The sequence below is a fragment of the Phyllostomus discolor genome, chromosome 3 (assembly GCF_004126475.2).
Source record: "Phyllostomus discolor isolate MPI-MPIP mPhyDis1 chromosome 3, mPhyDis1.pri.v3, whole genome shotgun sequence".
Lineage (NCBI taxonomy): Eukaryota > Metazoa > Chordata > Mammalia > Chiroptera > Phyllostomidae > Phyllostomus > Phyllostomus discolor.
In genome coordinates, this window is record NC_040905.2 from 189,042,201 (window position 1) to 189,064,167 (window position 21,967).

A 21,967-nucleotide genomic window follows, 5' to 3' on the forward strand; every position below is an offset into this window, starting at 1 on the left:
AGTGTGTCTCACCTGACCCCCGAGACCTGTTTCTGCCTGGGAGCTGGAGCAATGCAACATGAGGGGCCTGACTGGATTTCCAACCCTCAAGACCTGCTTGGGGATTTCTAGGCGCATTATGGGGAGGGGGATGCAGCCTGGGAAGGGGAAAGATGGGTTTTGTTGCCCCGAGAGAAGCGATTCAAAGGGGCTCAGGCAAGAGAAAATATGTGTTCCTACTGCTACAATGGGAAATTAACTATCTGTCAAAAGACACCCGAACACCACAAGTGAAAGAAAACTGTTAACCTAACACGGGGTTTGAATTGTACAATTATTTCCCTTATGTAAAATAATGAGAAGGAAAGGCAAAGATATCTCCTCATTTTTGAGCTTTTAAAGTTCTTCCTGGCTCTTTATAGTTTGGTCTGTGAATCGAAACAAAGAAAAAGACGTTTATAAAAGCCGTTTCCTCCTCTGTCCCCACTAGGCTCCCTCAAGTGTCACCGCGAGTCTCTGCGAGAAGAATTAACACCAGTTGGTCACGAGGCTCGTGTCAGAAAATGCAGCTTTACAAAGAGAAATACTTCTGGATAAGCCAGAAAGACAGTGGCGGGGCATCTCGAGCTGATCTTGAAAGAGACAGAGAAAGGAAAGTCGGCGTTGGGCGGAGCTCGGAAAAGCTCACACGGCTGCCACCAGCTGCTTGTGCACCTCCAGGCCCCCCACCGCGGCTCTGAACTCCTCAAAGGATATTTTCCCATCGCCGTCCCTGTCCAGGGTGATGATGGTTTTGTCCACCAGCTGCTGTAGCTTCCAGTCTTTCAGGTTGTCCCCCACCATCATCTGTAGCACCTGGAAGAGCTCCCCGTTGGAAATGTAGCCGTCCTTATCCATGTCGTAGATGCTGAAAGCAAACCTCAGCTTCTTCTCCTCGTCTCCCTTGACACTGAACTGGGAGGTCCCTATGATGAATTCCTCGAAGTTCACCTCTCCGTTGCCGTCGGTGTCAAAAACCTCGATCACCCGCTGCACCAACGGATTCTTCTGCAGCTCGGGCACGGACATGAACTCGTCCACACTCAGGGCACCCGAAGAGTCCAAGTCCAGCTTCTTAAACCTCTTGCCCAACCTTTTAATTTCGTCACGGTTAAATTGGGAGCACATCTCCGCGGGGTAGCTGGCCTCGTTTCCCATTGTGGACATCCAGCCCGCTCTCAGGGGCGCAGGGGCGGTGGGTGTACCGGGCTCGCGCAGGGGCAGTTGCGCAGCCGGTGGGGTCGGGGCCTGGTGGGGCTGCTCGCGCGGGGCTCCACCAGGGGACTATGAAATAGGCAGCGGCGCTGGGAGCGGGCAGGGGTGGGGGTGGTGAAAGAGAACAGGGAGAGGGAGAGGGTGCTTTTCAGGGCATAGGAGATGGTAGGACAGGAGAGGAAGAAGCTGAGAGCGGGCTACCCTCTGTTCTCCCTGCTCTCAGCCCCCAGGAGGTTTCATTGATAACCTCTGGCCTCTTTGCTCTTCCTTTCTCACTTCCTCACTTCTCCTTTTCCCCTAACACTATAAACTCCAGGAGGGCAGTGGCTGCATTGGTACTGCTCACCGCAGCCCCCTCCAGCACAGAGCCAGACGTACAGAACCTGCTTTATAAATGTATGCTGATGACCTAGCGCGCTGCAGTCAGGGGCTCCTCGCGCTCACCCTCCTGGCCTCGTGTGAGCACTAGGTGAGAGAACGCGCCAAACCGCCAATGTTATTTATCCCCCACGTTCTCCACCAGGGGAAGCCAGGATTGGTCACTGGCCTTTTTCAGGACAGGGGGTTCAGGGTTTTTGTAGGAGGCCATTCAGATATCACAGAGAAGTCTTAAACAGATCACACGCTACAGGTAGTAGCGTGTGCCTGACGAATGCACACAATGGCGGGTTCGGGGCATCCTTCCAAAAGACACAGGTGCCAAGAGCATAGCCTCTGTCACGTTGTTACTCTGAGTCCATCGTCTCATGCACAGTCCGTATCTTCGTGGGCTGTCCTGCAGAGCACTCTGGGGGACGGCTGCAGTGCGCCAGGGAAGCCTGTGCGTGTGCTGAGTGACGCCGGCTCCTAGGCTATCCCAGTCTCTCTCCTTCCTCCCACCGATCGTCCTTTCTGTTGAGGATTGATATCACATGCCCCCATGTTCCCTTTTCTTTTAGGAGCACATCAGTTACTCCAAATGCATAAGAAATCCATTTGGTTCAAGAACAATAGAGTTCAGAAGGACCTGGGGGACACCCCGGGCCACAGAATCAGCTGAAAGGTGGCCCTGGCCACCTTTGGTTAGAGCATTGTCCCTATACACCAAGTTTGCAAGGTCAATCCTTGGTCAGGGCAACCAATGAGTGCATAAATAAGAGGAACAACAAATAGACATTTCTCTCTCTCTCTCCCTCTCAAGTCAATAAAAATATTTTTTTCAAATAAATTTTTTTTAGATTTTATTTATTTATTTTTAGAGAGGGAAGGGAGGGAGATAGAGAGAGAGAGAGAAACATCAATGTGCAGTTGCTGGGGGTTATGGCCTGCAACCCAGGCATGTACCCTGGCTGGGAATCGAACTTGGGACACTTTGGCTCCCAGACCACGCTCAATCCACTGAGCTATGCCAGCCAGGGTGTGAATACAAATATTTTTAAAAAGTTAATTTGAAGGGGGCAAAAATTCCCTCACTTAAAAAATGCTGGCATGGTCTCTGAGCTTCAGTTCAGCCAAAATATCAGTCTAAAGGTAATCATGCTGAAATTGGCCCAAGGCCATAGGATACCTTACCACCAGCTCTAGACAGTTTAAGAGAAAAGGAGAAGTTTGGAGGCTGAAATATTCAATAACTGAATTACTATCAAGACTGTCTGAATTAACTAGATCTGAAAGAAGCATTATAAAAAAATAATTTAAAATCAGATGACCCAACATCAAATCTTAGGTGTCCAACTTCATGGCAATATGGCCTTGCACAAGTTTCTTATTAACATCAGTCTCTCCTCTGTAAAATGTAGCTAGTCACATATTTTGTACACTTGTATGAGAATTAAAGGTGACATTGGCCAATAGGATGAATCATCGTTCTCACTAATTTTATTACTATTTACACTGCTGGTGGAGACGACACCTCCAGAAAGAGTACTCGGCCACCTGGGAACTTCAGTGCACGTTACGTCCGTGGAATGAACACAACTCACACACGGTTCACAGTGTGCTGCTCACTGCTCTCCACGTTTTTGACGTTGGCTCCTCCCGTGCAGCATTCTTTGGGACTAACTGCACACTTTCCACTGCAGGCTTGAGGAGTCCAGGGACCGGCCTCACTGGCCCAGCAGGCACCCCAACTGAATCCTCGCTGCCTTTCTCCTGAGTAAAAACGCCTTGATGGCCGTCATTTAGAAAGGAGTCATCAGTGTGGAAACTTCCAGTCGGTGTATCCCTTGATGAGGGTGTGTTAGTAGGAGGTCTCAAAGGGGTAGTGGGGGGAGCATAGGAACTAAACAAACCAAGTTCCGAGGCTCTACTCTGCCTCTATTAGCTGTCGGCCCCTAGGGGAGCTATTACTGTCCCCGCCTCAGTGTCCTCACCTGCAAAAGGCGATAATAATTATACCTGCCTTATCTACTACATGTGGGTATTATACGAGTGAGATGAGAGGATGCATACAGAAATGTTACGTAAGAGGAGAGATATTGTCTCAAGAGTTAATTAACTTAATGGTTGAATAGACAGTACTGGGAAGATGGTGCCATTTCATTGAAATAATTTGTGTGTGCAGCGAGAATTGCTTTACTGCTGCCCCATGGAGGATGGAATGTTATGCTGGACCTGACGTTTTAGTCAATGAGAGGTTGAGCTCCCCATTATTCCCATTTCATAAACCTTGTAATTCGGCATTATGATGGGACTCAATGCCATTGTTTTGATTTTCTCTGGCCATTAATCTCAGTCATTTCTATGGGAAAAGGTCTCATTCCATTTAGAACTGTGGAGGGATCCAGAGAGTGGGGCATTCGCCGTGGTAACTAAATTAAAAGAGTTGACAGATTGCTTTGGAAGAAATCAGGAGCCTGATGGACCTTCCATTTCTGCAAATTATTTCTTCCTGAAGAGTTTTCAGATGAAGAACTATGAGATGATTACGTGCAAAAATGTCTGACATTGGAAAATAAAACCAATAGAAATGTAAGTGATGACACCTGAGGCTCATATGAGGCCATCCTGGTAGCTTTACAGGAATCCTGGGCCTTTAGCTGGAAGTTCTCCGCTTTCTGTGATGTTGCTGGTCACCGTATTTAACATCTGTCTGCACTGAGGTTAGTCACCATGCAGACTGTGGGGCCCAGAGCCCTGAGTTTAAAACCTTTCATGAACATCAAATTTCTTATTTGCAAAGCTGGAATAGCATAATGATGGCATAGTGTTATTTTAGGCTTAGGTGGGATAATACCTAAAATGATAATTGAAAAAAGCATCTGAAATAGCCTGCCAGCACACAGGAGGTGCTTAATGTATTTTGCACTTGGTCTGTTTTCCTTTCTGTCTCCTTTTCTTTATTTGTTTTCCAAAGTAGAAATTTGACTCTGGCTGTATGTGTTTTGTCCTCTTTGGATGTAAATAACTTTGTTTCAAGTTTAAAGCCACTTGACAAAAACATTGAGCATCACTATGTGCCATGCTCTGTGCCAGGTAATGGGGTTTTCTGAGGTGAATGAGGCACAGTCCCTTTAGAAATACATAGTTTTGCCATTAAGAAATGTACAGTTGAGTGAGAAACATGCTTTAAGGGTTTATTTGCTCAGTATTTTATGTTTATCATGCATAGGCAAAAGGATCAAAGGCATTATGCTTGATTTTCTTTTGTAATGCTGGGATAGTTTTTAATATGAGCTTCAGAGCGTTTGATTTTTCAATCCTAGTTTTTCTGTTTAATAACTCTCTGATCATGGGCAGAGTTATTTGTCTGAGTCACTGTTTGCTCATCTGTCAACCAAGGATACAAATGCTAACATAATGTTCAGGAATAAATGAGATAGAACACATAAAGAATCAGACTCGATGCTTAGCACATAGTAGGTACAAAATGGTAGATGTCATCATTGCCTACTTTAGGTTTGCCTGGAAAATTCTAATGGACTGTTTGCATATATACACGTGCAGATGCACTCAATTATTTGTTTTTTCACAAACACTTATTGAGCGTCTGATATATGAGAGGGACACATTGTCTATAGCAGACACTTTCCAAGCTGTCTCTGCCCTCATGGAACTTACAGTGTGGTAGGAGAGTTGCATATTAGTTACTTTATCATGCCCATAAATGTTAAAGAAGCACCCGTGGTGTTACAGGTGAGAGATAGTGTGGTACGAATTTGATCCAATCAGAGAGAGTCACAAAACCTTCACTGGGGACTAGTGATTGAGCTGAAATCTCACAGAGGAGGAGCTAACAGGATGTTTTCTAGGCAGGGAAGTGTTCCAGGGAGAAGGAACACCCTGTGCAAAGGCCCTGGGGCAGGAGGAGCACACGAAGCAGGAAGAAGTTAAAGGCCAATGTGGTTGAACAGGCAGGTTGAGGGAGAGCATAGTATTAGATAAAGTGAAAAGATGGTATGATCAGGCCCTGGACACTGAAGAGAGGGCAACGGCTATTCAGTTATTCCATACAGGATGTAAATTACTCAGTTGTGTTAAAGGGGGGACATGTAAAGGGGGTACTCCCACGGTGCTGCCTTCTCAACCAACATGTGCTGAAATCCCACCACAGCTGTTCGCTGAGGAAGGACCTCAGAAGCCTTAGATATCAGGAAACGTCAGGACAATGACATCCTTAGGCTCAGTTAATGCCTTTTGTGAGGAACAAAAAAGATGGCTTTTCTGATATTTTGTGACATCTCACATCACAGCCACTAGATGGCAATCTTCACACATTTCCAGGCTTCCTTTTTTAACTTCCAGCCAGGAATCTCCAGAATCCGGAGGCAACTACTTAGCACAGGCAATACTTTGGGGAGATCTGTTTCCTGGGATCACCCATAGATTCCAGTGTAAGGAAGTCTAGAAAAAAATGGAAGACTCTCTCACGGTAGTCCTAATCAGTTTGAGCCCTGCTCACACCTTTTAGTCGCATAGTAAATAAATAGCACTCATAAATATTCATGAGTTCACTGAATTTAACCAGGGGAAAGGCAAGAACTATCGACAGTATGTGCTCCTGGGTATATAATGTGTGTCGCAAGCATCTCTGGTATATAAAAGAGTAGACACTTATTCCATGAGGTCTGTTTTCTTGGTCATTAGCAAAGGTGATTGGGGACACTTGCTGGAATTAGTGTCTCGGTACCAGAATTCAAACGCAGCAACCAGAGAGCAGCAGAGAAGCAATCCTCGTGACGCCGGGGGCTGAGGGAAAACGAGGCTGGGGCACTGTCGGTCTCCAGCCTGCCCACCCGGCGACCTGACCTGAAATACCCTTGATGGCATTTAAAGAAAATAGTCCTGCTGCTTTTTTTAAAGATTGGGGAAAAGGGCAGCCTAATGCCTTGTATAAGCCATCTTCTTGTTTTCCCACTGAGACCTCGGAGCTGAGTTGGAAGAAAGGAATAACATAGTACTACAAAAACTGGTTAACTGATAAAGATGATTGAATAAAGAAAATGTACCTATCTACTGTGGAATACTACTCAGCCATAAGAAAAGATGAAATACTGCCATTTGTACAACATGGATGGATCTTGAGAATAACATGCTAAGTGAAGTCAGTCAGAAATAACACATTGAGAACTATAGGATTTCATTCATATGTGGGGTATACAACTGAAAGCAACAAATGAACAAATAGAAAAGCAAACAAAAACACACAGACACAGACAACAGTGTGGTGGTTACCAGAGGGAAGGAGGGGGTGGGGGTAGTAAAGGGTAAAGGGGTCAAATGCACGGTGATGGAAGGTGAGTTGACTTTGGGTGGTGGGCACACAATGCAATATACATACGATGTAACATAGAATTGTACACCTGAAATCCATGTAATCTAATTAACCAATGTCACCCCAATATATTTAATTTAAAAATTAAAAATTAAAGCAAGGAAAAAATGCTAATTAATCTGGCACTTTGCAAAATAGAAAATTCCAGAATCATGTTTCTCTGAAGTCCTGCCCCAAATGTCTTCTGTTGTACAACATATGTAAGTAATAAAAAAAGTTTACGTTGCAATTCTAAGATGCTTGTAATCAGAGAATGTTCCTTTTTGGCAGATGGGTCCATGAGGGAGGGTGCACCAATAATTTCTTGCCCGTGCTTATTATTTACCAAATAGTTTTTCCTCTGTGTGTATAGCTCTATACTCAGGGAAGAAGGGGGAAACATTTGCTAAGCTAGGTGCTCTCCATAAACTAGCTCATTCAATATAGTTCACTACTTACAAGTAGCCATTATTATGATGCCCCAAATAGAAAAGATGTCTCTGCTCTTGCAGAAGTAAGAAGGGGCTACAAGGCAGAACATAGCAAAAGTCTAAGGCCTGTAACTTATGTCTGGTTGTAGCTGTGGCTGCACAACAGGTGAGCCAGGGGAGCTGGCCAACTGTGACTTTAGAATCCCCGAGGAGGGTACCAGTGAGAGGGCTTGGGGTCCTGTCTGTCCAGCAGGGCTGGGCATGGTAGGCCTGGAGGGTGGGGCCACATTGCATTGCTTATAATTTCATGCCTCAGTGTCTTGCTCATGCTGTAGCTGGAGGGGTCTCCCTGCTCCAAAGGTTACCTCCTCCAGGAAGCCTTCTTTGACCCTCTCTCTTGCTCTTTCATGGGTGAATCATGGGCTTGCCTGTGTCACAGTTCTGCCTTGTGTCTTCTACTGCTGCCCCTGTGGTGGTGAGGTGGAGGGGGTTTGTTTGCAAGGCTGTCTGTCCCTGCCTGTGAGCTCCCTTCACGTCTCTGTTGGCTGCTCCTGGTGCCTGGAGGGCACACAGGAGTTCAATACATGTTTCCTGACAGATGGCTGGCTGGCTGGCTGAATGGCTGGATGGATGAATGAGTTTGTTCTGGCAGCTGAGTAAAAGAAGGTGAAGCCTTTCTGAGTTTGGTTTCCCTTTCTTCGGTGCAATTCCACCCCACTTCCAAAAAGGACACATGAACAGCTTTGTGCTTCTTCAGGTTTCCAGAAAGTGCTACCTGGATAGGTTCCATCTGACCCTACGCTTGGCTTAAATATTAAACTTAATTACTGAGGCTATTCCAAGGGAAGCGCTCAGCTGTCAAGGTGGCTCTCGACATACACGGGTTTTCAATTTAAAGCAATCTACAGCCATTAACTTTCCTTGCCTCACCATAAGTTTCATCAGGTTGAATAGCAGTGACATTTTAAATTGAAAAAGGAAGGGATAGGAATGAGAAGGGGCAGGAAGCTATTGAGACGTGACCTAGTTGTCATGAGAAGAAAAGACTGCATTAAAACTCACCGCTCCCCCACCCTGTACCATTCCCTTTGGGTTTTAAAAATAAACTGGACAGAAAATTGACCAACATTGAAGCTTCTTGATGTGGCTTGTGTGATTTCTTTGGCTTTCAATGTGTAGTAAACTAACTCTTCTTCCCTCCCTTCCCTTAACAGAGGGAAGAATGGATGTGCCAACTCTGTCTTCTCAGTGAACAAATATTAACAGGTTTCACGCTAGATGCACATGGTGAGGGTGAAGAGCCCACACCGGCGGCCAGTCAGTTCACTGTCCCCTGTATGCCACGGTCCGTATCTTCAGCGAAGTAGCTCAGGCTTCCTCTAAACGAACCAGCTTGAGAACCACAGCATTCCCTAAGCTGGATATGCTGCATGGCTCAATCTCAGAGTGAGAAAGTAAGCTTAAAAAAACTTCAGTGATTTGCTTAAGGTCATCAGATTGGTCAAGGCGGGGTCTGGACAAATACACCTGCCACCCATGCAGCACCTACGACATGTCCGCCACTTTTATGTACATCATCATCTCTATTCCTTAGGCCAAATCAGGAACCTTAAATGGTGCTATCTACCTTCTGCAGAGGGGGAGACTCAGAGAGGGGAGGTCACTTGTGTTCACAGTGTTTTCATGCACCTTTTTGTCGTGGATGCTTCCACACCATGGTTACGTTACATTTGTTCCTCTACAGCACTCCTAAAGACAAATGGTTTAAACTTAAGCTTTAAAAAATGAATGTAACAGACACGTTCATGCCTGCCTGCCCTGTAGCCCTGTCCCCTATGGGATGGATTTCAGGTCTGGGGAGGCCAAGGATGGGAAGGGTCAAGAGTGAATTAAAGGTCAGGTTGGGGTTGGCAGCTAGAAATGAGGTGAGGTGAAGTGAAGGATGAAGTAAGTTCAGGGGTGGGGTGAGGGTCAAGTTGAGGGTGAGGTCAGGGATAGAATGGGACAAAGTTTTTTATTGTGCACTTGCCTTAATAATAAAAAAACACTAAGAAGTATAAAAATTTACTTTTAGACTGTTTCAAAATTTACTTCTCTTTTTCCCTACCCCAGGTAACTGAACTCTGTGGATTTCAGGGAGAGAAATCCTTTCACCACAACCTTTGACCTCTTGCTTAGTGAATGTCTGTTTCCCTCGGCACTCAGTAACAATGTGAGAACTCTGGATTCAGAGATAGAAAACCTTGTACCAAGCAACAAGATACGAGTTATACTGGGGCTCAGAGGGGTTGAGTAATTTTCCCGAGGATATAAAGCTGCCTCCTTGTAGTAATAGGAGCGCCAGGGTGGTCGGGCTCCCAAGACCAGGGTCATTCAGTGGACCTGGTCACACCTCCCTCTCCTTCTAGCATGAGGCATGATCTCTGCCTGCGCGCCGGACCTCTGTCTGTAGGTGCAGAAGCTGCCGGCTCTCAGATGGTCAGGCTGCGAGCGCTTTCTTCTATCTGGCCCCGGCCCCACCATCATCTGCCACGAGGTGGTGTGCTGGACATTCTTTTGCCCCTCCAGATCCACTCTCCACCTTTCTCCACCCTGCTTTGTGCCCTGGGGTGGTCTTCTATGGACCATATTGTTGGCTGCTTTGACCTAAGGCAGTGGTGGGAGATGGGAAGGCGGGAGGAAACTGATGTCAGGCATTTATTCTCTGGCTCATTCCTGGCCAGGTCCGTGTGAGTTTTCTCTAACCAAGGGCTACAGCTCCAGTTGCAAAGCCCCGTCCTATTCCCCACTGGGCTCTAGGAATGGTGCTCTCCACTTTTCCCCTTGAGTTTAAGTGTGGTAATAGCTCTTCCACTTTACCTGCCCTGGGAGCCCGTACTATTTCCACTGGTTTCCTTAAACTGTTTTTTTTTTTTGCAAATAGTTTCTTGAAAACTCTCTTCAGACTGTTTGAGTGTGCTATCTATTCCGTGCCAAGATCGCCATTCCCTTTTCCTTCTTGACTATTCCCAGTTGGTTACAATGTGCATTATTCAGCCCATTATTTAAAGTAGACTCTCAGCCTGGCTGGTGTGGCTCAGTGGGGACTGAGTGCCAGCCTGCGAACCGAAGGGTTGCTGGCTTGATTTCCAGTCGGTGCACACACCTGGGTTGTGGGCCAGGTCCGCGGGGGGGGGGGGGGGGGGCAGGTGAGAGGTGACCATACATTGATGTTTCTCTCTCTTTCTCCTTCCCCTCCCCTCTGTCTAAAAATAAATAAAATATTAAAAAAATAAAGTAGACTTTCACAAAGAGGCATCATCATATGTATTAAAAATTCCTTGAAGAATTTGGGGAGTTTATGAACAGTGATCTGTTTACTGCGTTCCTTTTACTGATTTGTAAATGACAGATCTCACAAAACTTTTCCTGAGGCTCTTAAATTCACTCAGTGATTTGAACAACAACAAAAAATTACCTTTTTTTCCCCTCCCTGAATCCAAAGAAAGTGAAGGAAATTTAAAGCCTGCCATAAGTTTCCCCCGTGGAATTGATCTACGGCGAGTCTAGTGCGGGCAGAGGCACAGTCGTGCTGGTGGGATCACGGGGAAACATCTAAGGTCAATTTAAATTTCCTCTCTGAAATTGCCTGAGTCTGGCCTGCAGAATTGGACCTGCAATTTCCTAGGTGACTCTGGGGAGCAGATAAGGCCCTAGAACTGAAGAAAAATGAGTTTATCTTCCAGAGAAACTGTAGCTAGACAGGCCTGGGCCTGCCGAGAAATGAGAGGTGAATAGATCAAAGTTCTCACAGGGGACCAGGTATTAATGTCCACCTGCCAAAGAGGCATCTTTCTTGTCTTATTACTAGGTGACCACATAACTCCTTAGCCAAACTAGAATATATGTATATATGTGTGTGCATGTGTATTATTTGCACACACACATACATATGAAAGGGTGTGGAACACTCTGTGGCACAGACACAGAAGACTTGGCTTGTACCTGGCAACTAACAGAGGTAATCTCAGAAATAAACAGAGGAACGTCTTCCCTGGAGCACCTGCTGGGTGGGAAAGCCTCCAGAACATATCTGCTTCCTGCTGCACTGTGCCCTGCACCCCTCCCCACCCAGGGGGAGGGGGAGGGAGAGAGGGAGGAGGTGGGACATGTTCATTAAGCAACCATTTTTAATTCCTCACAAGACCCACGGAAGAGATGAAGAATCGGAGGCTGGGGTGTTAGGGACTTGCCCAAGAGAAGCTGATGGTAGAGGCAGGCTTCAAATATGGCCTGTTTGCTTTCAAAGCCAGTCCTTGTTTCTCACACCGACTCATCCCAGCAGCGCATGGTATTTGAGGTGCAGGGGTGGGCAAACAAAGCTTTACCAGGCATGCTTCCTTCTTCTGACCTTTTCTGGGAGAGAGCTTTTTAAAAAAAGCAAGCAGGGGGAGACTCATGGATTGAGCAAAAGGAAATCCAGCAGACAGATGGCCTTCCCAGAGAAAGTTCAATCAATGAAACTTTAGGTTCTGTGTGGGTGATGCCCTGAAATTCTGTCTTGGGTTGTTCAAGATAAACATGCCCCTCATTGCATGAGGATATGTACTGCTATTTAAACGCACACAGCTGAGCACCACTGTATAGCAGTTCGTTATTGCCTTGGCCGGGATATGCCACAGTGCAGGCCACCATCCCTGAGAAACAATAGTGCCGTGTGTGTGTTCATAACGTTCCCTGCGCCTGGGGGTGGCCGTCCTAGCTCTACACACACGAATGCTATCAGAATCTTCTGTCTCTGAAGTTCCAATTAAGGATATACCTCTTTTTCATTCCCCTAATTCCTACACCTCGCTCCCCTTTCTAAAGTCAGCTGACCTGGAAGGTGGGACCAAGGTTGTCTTAACGAGCATAACTTGATGGTTATGTGGAAACTGAGGCTCGGAATGGCCTAGTAGCGTGTCCAGTATCACACAGCTGGTAGGGTTCAAACCTAGAACTAGCTCCCAAGCCCATGCGTTCTACCATTAGACCATATTGCCTAGGTTATTAAATACAGGATGGGGCAAAAGGAGGTTTACAGTTGTTCATATGGAAATTAATATGATAATGAATAAATAATAGTATAAGAATAAATTCTGTGTTTTGCACATACACAACTGTAAACCTACTTTTGCTTCATCCTCTAGTCATGCCTCAGGATGCTATAAAGGGAAACCAGAGTCACTGTATCAAAAAGCTGGGAGGGCTCTTGAGGTTAATTAAACCCAAATCCCTCCTTGTACATATGGCTGGAGGTGGGCAAGATGAGAGAGGGTGAACATGGACAACAGTGTGGTGATTGCAGGGGGAAGGAGGGTATAAAGGGGTTAAAGGGTTGTGGGAAAATACAATAAAAATGTTTTTAAAAAATGAGAGAGGAAGCAACTTTCCCATCCACAGACAGGTACAGAAGTATTTGGTTGTCTATTCAGCAACCACTCTCCTGTCTTCTTTCTAAGAGAGTCCTGCCTTTGTTTAGGTCGTCACCCTTCTCTGTGTGAGCATGTGTTTCAAGGGAAGCTGTCCCATCACTGATCCCAGGGGGTGAGTCATGGTTGGTCTAAGTCATCATGGGGATCCCATGATTCTCACCCTTGGTTGTCTTAGACATGAGCAGATGACACAATTTTGACTAATCAAATATGAAGAAGTTTCCTGGAGGGTTTCTGGGAAGGTTTCCTTACTTCTAAAAAAAAGCTGGAGGAAGACACCTGAAGATATCTATGAACCCCAGGAAATGATGGAGGGAGAGGCAGTGTTCATATTTCTATTTACTATTTACTGTGCCAGTTTTCTTACTAGATGTTTCCATAAGTGATCGTCTATGCTCAGAACAAAATGGCAAGGCAGGTTTCATACTCATTCACAGAAGAGGAAACTCAGACTCAAGAGCCATTCAGCTATTAGTTGGTAGAACAAGGATGCAAGTCCCAAAACACATGGTTTCAAATTTATCATGCTTCATGTTCTATATTTTCACATCTGAATAAATAGTGGTTGTGTTAGTGGCTGTGTTAGTCAGTCTCCAAAAGTATGTTCCCCTTGGTGACCTCAATTGGGGTCAGGTTCTGAGTTTTCAGCGATCCGTGCCCCAGGAGGTTTGCCCTGGGAGTCACATGATCCTTTCAGCTGACATCTCAGTCTGCCGGTCCTCTGAAATGGCAACAGCCTAGAGGTGTGCCTGTGGTCAGGAAGGAGCAAATCTTTCTATGTTGCTGGCTTTGGGGACATGCCTCAGAGTCTCCTTTTGTCTGTCTAATGTCTTCCTTTCAACATTGAATCATTTGGAGATTCTGAGTTGAGTTAACCATCCGTCAGAACAAATGGCAGAAAATGCCAAGTTATGGTTGCTTTGCACAATTTCAGCAATTGGTTTGTTTGCTTTCTTGGATGAATTAACTTAGCTGACCAGTATAAACCCAGGAGTATTTCTTTTAGGAAAAGCCATGCAAATCCCTTCCAACAAAGATAAAAAAATGCCTGTTTTACCAGGGTTGTAGTGAGAACCAGTGGCTTAATGTCGCTAGTACAGTTTCTGTCATGGGGTGAGAAACAGAACGTGCCAGTTCTCTCATTCCTCTTTGCTTCCTTCAAACTTTGCTCAATGATCATCTCGATGAGGTCCTCCATGACTGTTGTCATCACCCTTGTCCACCTTCTCATCTTGCAAATACTGTTTAATTTACTTATGTAGTATGTCTATTGCTTATTATCTCCTCCTGCTACAATGCAAACTCCTCAAAAGCAGAGACTTTTGTCTCTTGTTCAATGGCATACACTGTGGAACCTTGGTCCTTGAATTGAATTCTTTCTGGAAAGCTGTTCGAGAAGTGATTTGTTAAAAAACCGAATCTCCTCTGTCACCTGAGAGACATGTGACTGATTGTACAGGTATCATCATGAAAGGGCTGTTGGGTAGAAAATCAAGACCCTGAAGTTTTGTTAGATAACCGAGACATTTTTTTCATGAACAACTTAGTCAAGAATCAAATTGTTTGAGAACCAAGACATTGGAGAACAGAAGTTTTGTTCCCAGTAGACAGCCTCTCTGGAGTGCCATGGGAGTTTTCTCCATCAGCCAAGTTGGCAGCAGGGGGAGGTTCTCGCACTGAGCACCTGAAAGGCTAGCAAGATAATTGGATAGAGGAAAAAGCCTTTCCCCTCCTCTTCCGGTACCAGATTGAAGGGGATGCCAGGGGAAGGCAGGCACATGCACCACAGAAGTCAAAATGGCCCAGAGGAGGTGCTGGACAAAAGAGGGTGTAGTCTAGCCCGGGGAAAGAAGGAATTGGTTGAAAGGTGGACCCACCCAAAGCATGCGAAAGTTTGGGAAGTTGATTGGTCATTTTGAGAAATCACCTGGTCCATCCCACACCCAAGCTAACATAATCCCAGGGGAACAAAAGAAGGGTGGCTCTCTCTTGCTCGTGGCATGCTGGCTCTTGACCTGCACTTGCAAGGCAAACAAACTCGCCTGTTCTCTCCATGGGCCATGTGGCCCATGGCCTCCAGGAGGGAATTTATTTCCCTCTCTCTCTCTGACCTGGTGATACATTTGCCAGTGCGTGCATGTGCTCTCTCCCAAGGGTACATGACCTTGCAGCCCCAGCAGCTGCATGGCCCAGGACTGGGCTTCATACACAGGCTCCAGGAGGGAACCTGAAATGAGCAACAGCTGGGAACAAGCCACACTACCTGGACGGGGAATACAGACTCCTTAGCAGCCACCTGTGGGTTTCAAAGAATTTAATGGGAGCAGGAACTCTGGACCCTGGCTTTTGTCTTGGTCTTGGTAAGGAGTTGGGCTTTGAGACAAAAGTCTGCCATTCTCCCTGAGAATCATGCAGCACCTGAATAAAACCTCTTTTCTTTTACTCCAGCATCTGCTTCATGAGTTTGGCTTTAGTGGTGAGAGGGAGCTGACCCTTCATTTTCTTTGCTTGTTTGTTTGTTTTGTTTGGCAACAGTTTGACTGCGCGAAGTGTTTAGAACGCTGTCTAGCACCATACCGAGTGCTTGATAAATGCTGTTGGAGAAGACAAATCCATTCTTACAGGTGGTCTAAGTGCTCTGAAGCGGGTTGGGTAGGTCACAGAGAAGCAGAGGATCTGCATTAGCCATGTAGTGCCTCCCAAAAGGCTTTCACTGAATCACGTCTAACATCATGCTTGCAGCTTCTATGAACCATCAATACAAGAATTAGCTAGAGAAATATTTTTGCATTTTGCAAACATTGCCAATTCTGTTATTTAGTATCATTTTTCCAAAACAGAATTATTTTAGAATTTAGTACTAAAACCAAACTAGTTTCCTTCTCTTCTTCTGATTAAAAATCTTTCCAACCCATCTCATAGTCTATTTTTTGCCATGGCTGCCCAGAACATTGGAGGTCAATTGAATTCTCAGGGCATTGACTGGCTTGCCTCAGGTTCTAGTTGTAATCATTTGCTCTTCTTTTATAGGTTTTGATTTCTGATTTAGGAAAAACACACTTAAAATCTATTTATCTATCTACCTGTTTATCTATCCATCTACCAATTATCTATCTGTATTAGGTTTCTAGAGGTGCTGAAATGAATTACCACAATCTGGGTGTCTTAAAACAACAGAAAATTTCTTTCACATTTCAGAAAGCCAAAAGCCTGAAATCATGGTATCAGCACAGTGGGTTCTGAAGACTCCGTGGAAGAATTCATTGCATGTTTGTCTTTCAGCTTCTGTTTTAGCTTTTGGTGGCAGCTGCCAATCCTTAGCCTTTCTAGGCTTATAGATGCGGCACTCCAGCCTCTGGTTGTGGCTTCACACGCGCTTCTTCCCTGTGTGCCTCTACACATGGCTTCTTGTAGGACACCAGCCACCGGATTTAGAGCCCTCCCTAATCCAGCACAGCCTCATCTCATCTTAAATCATTGCCTCTGAAAAGACTGTATTTCCAAAGCAGGTCACATTCTGGAGTTCTGGGTAGACATTAACTTTGGGGGGACGTTATTCACCCCAGTACAGTACCAATACCACACTGGCTTTATGTTCTTACCTTTTGCTTCCCAGCTACTCAGATATGTTGCTCGGTTTCTCTGGTTCGTTTATTCCACAGTTACTTACTGAGTGCCCACTACAGCCTAATGAAGGAGAAATACACTAACAAATAATAATCTGATTAAATATATGTTAATAAATAGTAAAGTTTATAAATTATAAGTGCTAGCTATAAAATAATGTGAGCTATAAGATTTTAAAGGGAGATAGGATTCGGATTGGATCAGGAATAATGGCAGGCTCTGAAGAAGGGAGATTTCAGGTGGGAGTTTATAACGAGAAGGGATTAGCTGGGTAAGTGTCAGGGGGAAGGGTGTTTAAGGGGGAGGAGGCAACAGCATGCGCAGAGACCCCATGGCAAGGAAGCCACCTGGGAATCGCTATCTAAAATGACTGTTGTGGAGGGGCTGTCATGGTCCAGGAGAAAGCAGGAGGAGACAAGGCTGAAGAATTAGGCAGGATCACATCCCACAGGGCACTGTAAACCATGTTCGGTATTTCAGGCTGTTCCCTAATGAACATGGGAGGCCACTTCAGGCTTCTAGGCAGAAGAGTGATCTACCATGCAGAGAACAAATTGAACAAAGGCAGGCATGAAAACAGAGATACCAGTGAGGAGACTTTAACAGTGGTCCAGGTGAGGGATAATGGCTTGGGCTAAAGTGATGACTGTGGAGATGGCAATAACTGGGCATATTTGAGACAGAGTTTACAGAAAGAAAAGAAAAGATATGGCTTGTTGATGGATGTAGAAGGCGAGGCATGGGAGACATTAAGGATCGCTGCCAGTTTCTGGAATGAGTAACAGGTACCATTACAAAGATGTGAGGCACAAGAGGAAGAACACCTTTAGGAGAGAAGATCAAGGGTTCAGTTTTTGACAAGTTAAATGTGAGATGCCAGTAGGGTATTCAAGTGGGGATGCAAACAGGAAACTCGATATATGGCCCTGGAATTCAGGAGAAGAGTCAGTGTTGAAATACATGTTTGGGGATTGTTGGCAAACACAGGCTATTTGAAGCCATTATTGTTGACTTTAGATTTTTTTTTCCTTTTAAATGTCAGGCTGACCTTGTACTGGTTTATTTGGTTTCTCTTTTAAGTGCCTGAGCTCTTGTGGCTCTTGTCACACCTGTTAGTCTCCTATCTAATCATCCAATTTCTGGCTCACTTTGCAGGTTTCTTTGTAATTACATCGTAAAGGCAGAGCATTGCAATAGAAAGAAGCGGGTTCTGATTATTTGTATGCCTTGGTCAAATCCCTTAGGATCTCTGGGTATTAGTTTCACGTCTACAAAAGGGAATTGGTTGTTTTCAGTTTTTCTAGTCCTCATGGTAATGCTATACAAAGCACTAATGTCATCCGCAGTTTTCCCTTACCTCGGTGACAGCAAAGCTTCTCTTGCCACAGGGAACCACCTTGTACCACTTGTCATGCAGCACGTCCATAAACCCGTGGGACTTGTATTGACTGATTAGCTCGGATATATTGGAGGTCAGCAGAGAGTTGGGTGGGAGCCCAATGCCATATCCTAGGAGAAAACACAATCTCAGATGAGCTTTTCACCTGAGAGGTTCCTAACAGGTTGCTACTACACTCATGTGATATTGCCACCCGGCCTGGTAACAAGGGTGTGGTGAACTGTCACTGTCTTGCCTTCAGAGGACTCAAAGATGTCCAAGGTATGCTTCCTTTGGATCTGCTGCCTCTCTGAGTGGCTGTGATGAGTCTGGAAAGGAGAGAAATGGGCTGGGCGCAGGGTGCAGGTGGTACATTGTTTTCCACGGGCTTCTGTTCCTCCTTTCAATGTATTTCTTAGAAACCATCCTTGAGGTCTCTGCCAGGGCTAGGATTCCCTATCCATCTCTCCTAGAACCCTTCCTCTAGGCCTTAGGTGCACGCAAGCAGGTTATAATCATCATCTTTGGCTTGTGACATACTCTCATCACTGGTCATGCATGGCCCTCTTTTACTTTTATTTTATTTATTTTTAAATAAGAAGACCACATAAACCTATACTATAGCATGAGAACTAAAATACCAATAAAAATTTATAATAACAAACTTCAATTGTTAAAAAATAAATCTGATAATCCCAAATGTTAGAGAAGATACAGATCAATAAGATTGCTTGCCCATTGCTTGTGGTCATGCAAACTGATATAAACACCTTGGAAAACCATTCGCTGTTTCAACTATATATTTCTTTTTGTATAGTTGAACACTTACATACTCTAAGACCAGTAATTTTTAGTATATTCCCAAAGAATTCTTCCACGAGCACACCAGGAGATGGGCATGAGCATGTTCTTAGAGTCACCTTTCATAGTAACAAAAACTGGGAACAACTCAAATGTTCTTTGACAAGAGAACAAGTAAATAAATTGTGGAATATTTACACAATTGGAATATTATATGGTATGAAACATATGAACTAGAATTACATGGAATAATACAGATGACTCTTAGCAATAAGATATGGTGTGAAAAAGGTCAGTCCCAGATGATTACAGCACGGATCCATTGTGTAAGTGTAAAGGCACTCAAAACAAAACAATATGTCTTTAGGAATTCATGTGTAAGTGATTGAAATATATTTGGAAAAAAAAGCAAGGAAATGATAAACCAGGAGTGCAGGATGGTAGTTAATGAAGGGAAGGGAATCAGGGGAAATGACGAGGGAGGAACAGAAAGGTGGATGTAATTTGTTGTCAGTTTTATTAATCAGCTTGAACCCTATATCCCCACTCTGCGTGGCTTTATTTGCTTTCCAAACTGTTACCGCATTGTTAATCTCTCTGATGAGCCATGTGAAGGAGCTAATTACCTGCATTTTATCTTTAGCTATTGGATAGCAGAGTCAAGAAAAAGATGTTTTGCCCTCAAGGTGATTGAGGAAGATAAATAAAAAATATAGTTACTTCCTAAAAGGCTGTCACGAATCCAGAGATGTTTACTGGTGACAAATACATGTTCTAATTATTGTATCTTATAATTTATTTCCAAGGAAATTAGCTTTTTTCCTTTTTTATTGCAGATACATAAATTACACAAATCCTCCTTTAAAAAAAGATGAGGCCTGGTATGTGTGCATAACCAATAAAAGACATAAATAATGCAGAAAAATGCTTGAGTTTTAAAGAGCTGTATGTTTTCTTTTCCCTGATAATTTTGTTTGTCCCTTAACAATGGCAAGTCAAGGAAATGATGACAAATGTCAAGAGCGTGCTTAGAATTTTCCACACAAAAAGTTATTTTGAGGGCCTGTTTTGTGCCTGCTAGTTTTGGATTGAAAGGCAAGGCTGACAATGAAAGGCTTTACATGGGCAGCCTGTTCTTCTGCTGATGTTATCATTAAATAACATTTTTTGTAATGAGTATAAGAGGTTTTCTTTAGAAACATTTCTCATAATGTATGCTATTGACAATTCAGTCGCACCTACATTTATTCAGTACTTCTGTATATGCCAGACACAGAAGATAGGCACGTGTTTGATAATATTCCTTGACTAACTGATTCACTCATGCATTCATTCACTCATTTGTGCACTCAACAAATATATTGAGTGAACAGGCACAGTGCTGAGTGGTGGGGATTTAGCAGGGAACAAGGCAGGTGTGGTCCTTGCTGTTGTGGCATGCTATCTGTCTCTCTTAGGGAGACAGACACTAAACAATGCACTAAATAATGATTGTTTCATTACAAATGAGGTAAGTGCCATGAGGATGAAGAACTGGGGCATATAAGAACATACAGAAGGAGAACTTGGAACTCTGGTGGAAGTGGGTTTATGGTCAAGATAAGTAGGCCAAACCTTGGCTGGTGTGGCTCAGTGGATTGAGTGCTGGCCAGTGAACCAAAAGGTACCTAGTTCAATTCCCAGTCAGGGCACGTGCCTGAGTTGCGGGTCAGGTCCCCAATAGGGGGAGTGTGACAGACAAACAAACACACATTGATGTTTCTCTCCCTCTCTTTCTCCTTCTCTTCCCCTCTCTCTAAAAATAAATAAATAATATCTTTAAAAAAAAGATAATTAGGCCAGGCTTGCTGAATACTATTGTATTTTTAATAATACATTATGAACTATTGTATTATAAAAATATTATAAAAACATAGTAATATTCAGCCCCTGAGGCAATAGTTTTCAACAATGACAGCAACAACAACAACGTCTAATATTTATTGGGGGCTTAAAATATACCAAGTCCTATTCTATAATAAAGTTTTTACATACCTTACCCCATTTTGTAGATCATGTACTAGATGAAGACTGTGTTTTTGAGTGTGGCATATGGTTCAGTTGAATCACTCTGGGATTCTAATAATAAGAACCACAACATACTGAGCCCTACTGTGTGCCATACACCATTCCACATGCATTTAATTTCTTTATAAACCCATGCAGAATATGTATTACTCAAGTATTAAAGACTGGATAAGTAAATTACCCAAGGTCACACAGCTCGTGGTTGGCAAAGCCAGCATTTGAGGGTATGTCTGTTTGAGTCCGAAACCAGTGCTTTGCCCACTGTATGTACTAGAGCATGTGGCCAAGTCAAGGGAATGCTTGACTGACTTCTGTCCCTCCAGTGCAGGCCGTATCACTATGTCATACTGATGTAATCCCCCCAAACGAGGCAGCTCACTAAAAATCCAGTTACCAAAGCTGGTGCTTTGTTTTCAACAGCAGGCAAAAATCTATATTATCAAGAGCAGATTTTTATTTATAAACTTTTCATTAAGTTGTGTGAATACAGCATAAGTATAGCCCTAATTGGTATATATGTGTGTGTGGTGTATGCAGGTTTATCATACATACATATGTGAGGAGATTAGCTAGCAAGAATGCTCCCTAACTGTATTATTCCTCCTACAACTCCTCTTAAATTATTCCAGCCCACATTAGTGTAATAATGACAGAATTGTTTTTAGTTGTTTTTTTTTTCTGGTGTGCATGCAAAGCCTTTTATTTATTTAATTTTTTAAAAAGATTTTATTTATTTATTTTTAGGGAGGGAAGGGAGGGGGATAGATAGAGAGAGAGAAACATCAATGTGCGGTTGCTGGGAGTTATGGCCTGCAACCCAGGAATGTACCCTGGCTGGGAATCGAACCTGGGACACTTTGGTTCCCAGCCCGTGCTCAATCCACTGAGCTACGCCAGCCAGGGCTATGTTTTTAGTTTTCACTTGATAAGCATTTGTTGCACCGCTATGCACCTAGTCATTAATTCTACAAACATGCATTGACTGCTCACTCTGTACCAGGCACTCGGCCAAGTCTGTGGAGGTTGCCAAGTGAACTCAGACCCTGAGTGTGTCCATGAGGAGCTCCGCGTCACATGGGAAGATGAGGCACACACACAGAGAACTGCACCACAGGCAGAGAAGTTACAGGACTTTTCTTGGGAAAAAAGATAGGTGAGGCGTACATTCAACAAAGGTAAAATTGAATGACTAGGATGCAGTGAGGAGGGTGGATAAGACTCTGTAGAGTTCAGGGGGATGACAGAT

The 21,967-nt window shown here is 44.2% G+C and overlaps 2 protein-coding genes across 4 annotated transcripts in view; both read right to left on the reverse strand.

The window, feature by feature from the left end:
• The window catches only part of GRIN3A (glutamate ionotropic receptor NMDA type subunit 3A), a 164,820-nt gene that overhangs the window by 23,663 nt on the left and 119,190 nt on the right, over positions 1–21,967 (reverse strand). For all 3 annotated transcript variants that reach the window (XM_028531093.2, XM_036021984.1, XM_036021985.1), the window contains exon 7: positions 17,833–17,984. In XM_028531093.2, the coding sequence (XP_028386894.1) occupies positions 17,833–17,984 (152 nt within the window). The remainder of the gene's footprint in view (positions 1–17,832; positions 17,985–21,967) is intronic.
• Positions 377–1,228, reverse strand: PPP3R2 (protein phosphatase 3 regulatory subunit B, beta). Its single transcript, XM_028531106.1, has one exon. It carries the CDS (start codon positions 1,183–1,185, stop codon positions 664–666), a length of 522 nt encoding a protein of 173 aa, XP_028386907.1. The 5' UTR covers positions 1,186–1,228; the 3' UTR covers positions 377–663.